The following is a 6,512-nucleotide window of genomic DNA, read 5'->3' on the forward strand; positions in this document are numbered from 1 at the left end:
TGGGTGGAGGTTTGTCTCCATCTGGACCATCCGATCCAGTCCTGGGTGGAGGTTTGTCTCCATCTGAACCATCCGATCCAGTCCTGTGTGCCGTCTTTGTTCAGGACCCTCCTGGAGGAGTCACTGTGCGGTCGGCGTTCCTGTGGCTGCCGCACTTCCTACAGTAATGCATCATGGGACGTGGTGGAGGGAGGAGAGGTGGACTGTGGGTAATCTGACTGCAGCAGCCCCAGATTTTGACCACAGAAATCGAGACTCTAGAAACCGGTCCCTGCCAAAGCCTCACAGATTGTTTGAGCCATTTATCCATCTCTGGATGTCTCGTTCTGTGAATCAGAATCTGATGTACTTTATCGTGGATCGGAGGAGCTGCGGCAGACTGAGGCTGAGAACCTGAATCCTCTGAACCGAGTTTGGGTCTTCAAGCTGTTTGCAAACCGAGTTCTTCTCTGAAAGAACATAAACTCCTGAGAAATGCTGAACTGGGTCGGGTCACAGTGAAAAACATGAACTCAGGACACATAAAGCAGCTTTAAAAGCAGCACTGTCACACAACCAGCTCGTCAACTCAAATGCACCCCAGAGTCCAGACCAAAGCCCGGTCCCATTTGTCTCCGAGTCATTTGTTTAGACTCTCAGAGAAATACTGGCGGTCCTGTTTGTTGACGTTCTCATATAAATCAGATGTTTGAATCTCTACAGGTTATTAGTTCAGCTTCTCACACAGACACAGGAAGACCGCTTCAATTCTGGGATTTACCAGCAGACCCTGAACACAACACCATCAACAGGGAGAAGTTCTGATCATAGACATATATATGTAGACACCTCACTGAGCACTGAATCGTACATCAACGATGACGTCATTTTAAATTCAATATGGTGGATGCTCCGACGTACCACTGCAGCGGGCTAGCCCGCTCAAGAAGGCATCTATGTATATATGTCTATGGTTCTGGTTACAGGACATGGGTAAAGGGAAGTAAGACTGGTTTGACTTTGGTAACAGGAAGTAGGACCTGTGTGCCATCAGCAACAGGAAGTAGGGCCTGTGTGACATCGATAACAGGAAGTAGGGCCTGTGTAACATCGGCAACAGGAAGTAGGGCCTGTTTGACATCAGTAACAGGAAATAGGGCCTGTGTGACATCAGTTAACAGGAAGTAGGGTCTGTGTGAAATCAGTAACAGGAAGTAGGGCCTGTGTGACATCAGTAACAGGAAATAGGGCCTGTGTGACATCGGTAACAGGAAGTAGGGCCTGTGTGAAATCAGTAACAGGAAGTAGGGCCTGTGTGACATCAGTAACAGGAAGTAGGGCCTGTGTGACATCAGTAACAGGAAGTAGGGCCTGTGTGACATCAGTAACAGGAAGTAGGGCCTGTGTGACATCGGTAACAGGAAGTAGGGCCTGTGTGACATCAGTAACAGGAAGTCGTACCTGTGATGACAGGAGGTTGCAGTCGATGTGAGCTCCTCTTCCTGTCCTGTGTCTCTGCAGCAGAGCAGCCATGATGGCTCCATGTGCATACAGACCTGTTGCCAGGTCCGTCATGGCGACACCTGGACGCACCGGCTCTCCGTCCTGCCAGCAGAAGCAGAAGAGACTAAAATCCAAACTGCAGTGAGACAATCAGACAGATGTGCTAACAGACACAGCAGCTGTTGAACTGATTCCTGAAGCTAAGCGAAGCCCGTCTGACCTCCGGGCCGGTGATGTGCATCATCCCTGACACGGCCGAGACGATGGAGTCGTACCCTGGACTGTGAGACAGAGGACCGGTCTGTCCATAACCTGAGGACACAAACAACTCAGAGTACTCCATTACCTGTAGCTCAGCTGTTCAAGAACAGTTCCCCAATAATTTAAATATTATACAACATTATCTCCCAGCAAAGACTGGTCTCTGTTCCTCGTGTCAGTTTCTGGTTGTTGGAGGTCCAGTTGCTGTATGAACCACAAGTGAACATCGTGTTTATCTTTCATATGAGCTGTGAAAAATCCACTCAGAGTAAAACAGACCTTCTGGAGGGAACAGCTCTGCTCTACTGGTCCATGGTGAACGGGTCAGACTACGAAACATCAAGAGAACTTTGGGGACAGCAGCTGAGGTCAAGTTCAGGGTCTTCATCTGGCAAAGTGAACTACAGTCTTTTACATGTTGTGTCTCCAGAGTAGAGGCATCAGTGGTTAATTTATATTAATGTTTATTGTTGTCTGAACCTCTCGTAAATGAGTCCTTGAGGCTCAGTGAGACTAACCAGTAGAAATAAAGGTTGGATGAATGAATTTAGACATTAATTCTTCTCCCTCCGTCCCCTGGCACGCCTCCCTCCTCGTGGTCTTTCTGCCGTTTGTCAACAGCATGAGTGGCGGTCGTTGTTCACCTGGGCCTCGACCGATCCGGTATGGTTCCGTTTTGATGAACTCTCATTATAGTTTTGGACAAAGTGTTTTACGTTGGATGCCCTTCCTGACACAAGCCTCATTTACCCGGGCTTGGGACCAGAACCAGAGAGACACTTGCTGGTGCTTCCTGGTGGCTGGTTTAGGGAAACAGCAGTCACTAACAGCTGCTGGAGGGGAATGACCCTGAACGCACCGTGCAGGTTCTGCAGGGACTAAATTCACTCGTTCATTCAGAAACTCCGACATGTTTGACGCATTAACAACGTCTGATGACACGTTCTCATGGAAAATTCAGCCTGGACACGACGCTCAGCGCGATTCATCTGTAGACTGTTGTCCTCGGGTGAGTCCGTACCTGATATGGAGCAGTAGACGAGCCGAGGATTCAGTCTGATCAGCTGATCGAACCCTAAACCCATCAGAGCCAGTTTCCCCGGCAGGAAGTTCTCCACCAACACGTCACACACAGCTGACAGCTGAAACACACACACCTGAGCTGCCTGAACTTTACCTCCACGTTTTCTTCTTTATCAGATTATTTCAATGATTTTTGGCGTGGTCCTGAAACATGTGCTCTCTGAGCGTCACCTCCTGCAGCGACTCACCTCCTGGATGACGTGTGCTCCTCTCGGATGCTTCAGGTCCACAGCGACGCTCTGAAACAGAAGTTCACCCCAGAATGATTTTCACCAGACTCAAGGGTGCGTCTCCTGACAGGAAGTGAAAGGAGCGGGCCTCGCCACCTTCTTGTTCCGGTTGATGCTCAGGAAGTAAACGCTCTCTGACCCGACAAACGGAGGACCCCAGGTTCTGGTGTCGTCACCTCCACCTGCTCGACACAAACCCGTCAGGTTTCCCACAATCCTTCGCCTGAAGCTGGGCAGAAACACGCTCACCTGGCCTCTCCACCTTGATCACCTCGGCCCCGAGGTCTCCCAGGATCATGGTGGCAAACGGGCCGGCCAGAACCCTGCAAACATCCAGTGAGACGTCAGCAGAACCGAACCGAGTCGGCTGAGAGGACAGAGACAGACTGCAGGACTCACCTGGTCAGGTCCAGGACTCTGATGCCCTCTAGTGGTCCCAGACTTTCTGCAGCAGAGACCAGAATCAGACCTGAGCTTTTACTGTGACCCAAACAGAACCAGTTCAGCTCCAGCTTCAAACTTCTAATGGGAGGGAAGTCTGAGATTGTCATCATTGTGTGTTTCCATACAGCACTGAGCCCATCACACCTGGGAAACCCCCAGGTGTGCAGCTACATATATTTTACATTGCTTTATGATGTAGCTGGGCTTTTTTTAAATATTGGCTGCCCTGCCTCTACACCATCTCGGACCAAACCACGGAAACACTGAAACGATCTGTTGTCGTGTAACAAACGAGTGTTTTAACTCAACTGTAACAGGTCAATGAGAATTCTACTTTTATTTTGACATAAACCGCTGTAGACGTAACTTCCGGCAGTTTGACGCAAGTTAAACTGTAATCGAGCTACATTAATGTAATAAATAGAGTTAAGTCTCAGTTAAATTAACTTTCATAAAGTATAAAACATGCTGACTCATTAAACCGGGAGGATATCTGCAGATTATGACCACAGGAAGTCAAATTATCTCACTAATCCCGACCACAGGCAGGATGCTAACATTAGCCTGCTAGTTTAGCTCCGGACGGAAGTACCCGTGTTTGTGTCCGACTTCCAGCGCATGCTGCCCGGTCTCCTCCTCAGTCTCCTCTCCGGGAGCACCGGACAGAAAGGCCTGAGACGGCAGTTCAACGTCCTGAGAGGAGCGGACATGTTCTCAACTGTTAGCACCAAGCTAACAGCTACAGCTGCCGCACTTCCGGGAACTGCGTTTCAAAATAAAAGTGGACAAACTGTATTAAGAGGATACCTTGTTTATGACAATTAGTAAGAAAAAACAACAACAATAACAAAACATGCATTAATCCAGGCTGCATATTACGACTACTACGTAAAAATGAAAACATTAAACATATGCATTTTTTATTAAAATAAAACCCCTTCGTGACAGATTTAATGTGATGAAGAATAAGACAAATGGAACAACAAAGTCCATGCTCAATAATCCAGGTCTAAAATCCAACATTTTTCAGTCAGGTCATCTGGACAGTTTCTTTTTTTGTGCTTATCACAAGCAGAACTGGTTTGTTCCACTTTGGAGTAAACTGTTGGGGGGAGAATCAGTTTTGTTGTGTGTCTCCTTGACTGATGAAGCCTTCTGGATGGAAGGCGAAACGTTTCAGCACAAAAAAAGAAACTGTCCAGATGACCTGACTGAAAAATGTTGGAAGACAAATTGAAGTTAACTAACAGAAGTCTTGATTAAACCTGACAGAAGTTCAGTGTGAGGAGGAAGATCCGGATCTTCTTCAGACTCCCTGAAGTCCTGCTGGATCTCGGCACGTGTGTGAGTTCTGATCCGTCCTCCAGGTTCAGAACAGAACTGCTGAACCCGTCCAAAGGTACGCACCGAGCTAAATGTATCAAAGTTTGAGTGGAAACCTCTTTGTCTTTGATGAGCATATCAGACGGAGGATAAAGTTCTTGGTCCGGTCTGTTTGGACCCTGGTGGACTCTGGTGGTGCCTGGTGTAGGACGTCCCTCCAACCTTTTTGTCTCTGAGGTCTACTCCAGTAGGACAGAGGGACACGGAGGACTACTTGTTTCAAACAAACAAATGTGCACGGCTCACCTTTAATTCTACCATTAGTAATAATAAATGTATATATCCTGATGCATGCTCAATAATCCAGGTAGAAAAATCCAAAAAAGTTCATTCTGGTCCTCTGGACATTCAAAAAACAAAACAAAGCAAAACAAACAAAAAAATGTAGAAACGTTTCGTCTCTCATCCTGAGGACTTCCTCAGTCTGAGGTGCTGTATTCAGCTCAGTCTCTTAAATAGCACCTTCTCAGAGTGGATCAACCAGTTTGCTGCTGACAACCAGAACCAGCTGATCACATGCTCAAGAAGGACCATCAGCCTAACAATGGATCATTAGCACCTGATGGCTGTTTACTGTTCACAGAGGGCTGAGTGATACTAGCAATCACAGCATTGTAAGAGGGGGACAGTTGAACCTGGAGGCTCCACCCCTGTTTAATGATGGACGATTTCTTTTCACAAAGATGGCCTCCTTTACTCCTCTCTCAAACCATCGTTCCTCTCTGTCCAGGATGTGAACATCTTCATCCCTGAAAGAGTGACCGCTGGCCTGGAGATGAGTGTAGACCTCAGAGTCCTGGCCTGATGATGTTGATCTTCTGTGCTGGTCCATCCTTTTGGCCAGTGGCTGTTTAGTTTCCCCGATGTAAGACTGATCACCCTCCTGACACTGAACAACATACACAACATTACTCTGTTTGTGCCGGGGGACTGGATCTTTGGGATGAACCAGTCTTTAATGTATTTTGGGGTTTAAAAGCCACTGGGACGTTATGTTTAGAAAATAAACGTCTCAGTTTCTCTGATACCCCCTCAACATATGGAATGACCACTGGTCTGGGTCTGGGTTCCTCCTTTTCACCTGTTGGCTGACTGGAGTCCTGTTTGGGTTTCTTCTCTGCTTTCAGGAAGGCCCAGTTAGAATATCCACATTGCTCTAGAGCCTGTCTTGTGTGGGATTTCTCCTTCTGCCTGACTCCTGAGCTAGTGGGGACGCTGTCTGCTCTGTGATACAGAGTCCTGATGACTCCTAACTTGTGCTCCAAAGGGTGATGGGAGTCAAACTGCAAATACTGGTCTGTGTGGGTGGGTTTGTGGTACACCTCAGTTTGCAAATGTCCTCTATCAGAGACTGAGACCTCACAGTCCAAGAAGGCCAACTTGCCATTTTTTACATCTTCTCGTGTGTATGTAAATGTATATGTTTATATAGGTCTACCTGATCACATCTTCATGTTGTGGACTCAGTAATGATGTCACACTTATCAATTAGTATTGATCATTAGTGATTAGACCTCAAGTTTTTAGTTTGAATCCATTTAGGGGCTTTCTGTGTGATTGTCTCTGGATGGTTCTGTGTCCTTGTGATGGACTGAGTCATGTCCAGGTGTCCCTGTGATGGACTGAGTC

General features: G+C 47.3%; 2 protein-coding genes across 2 annotated transcripts in view; one reads left to right on the forward strand and one right to left on the reverse strand.

Moving 5' to 3' along the window:
- The window catches only part of sugct (succinyl-CoA:glutarate-CoA transferase), a gene marked incomplete at its 3' end in the record, with an annotated part of 9,545 nt that extends 5,286 nt beyond the window's left edge, over positions 1-4,259 (reverse strand). The window contains 8 exon segments of the mRNA XM_037694109.1: positions 1,441-1,584; positions 1,703-1,794; positions 2,765-2,885; positions 3,015-3,065; positions 3,153-3,238; positions 3,306-3,379; positions 3,456-3,501; positions 4,093-4,259. Of these exon segments, the coding sequence (XP_037550037.1) occupies positions 1,441-1,584; positions 1,703-1,794; positions 2,765-2,885; positions 3,015-3,065; positions 3,153-3,238; positions 3,306-3,379; positions 3,456-3,501; positions 4,093-4,210 (732 nt within the window).
- The window catches only part of LOC119426463 (histone-lysine N-methyltransferase 2D), a gene marked incomplete at both ends in the record, with an annotated part of 109,452 nt that overhangs the window by 36,188 nt on the left and 66,752 nt on the right, over positions 1-6,512 (forward strand).

This window comes from Nematolebias whitei, chromosome 20 (genome assembly GCF_014905685.2).
Source record: "Nematolebias whitei isolate Nwh7 chromosome 20, NemWhi1, whole genome shotgun sequence".
In the NCBI taxonomy this organism is placed as follows: domain Eukaryota; kingdom Metazoa; phylum Chordata; class Actinopteri; order Cyprinodontiformes; family Rivulidae; genus Nematolebias; species Nematolebias whitei.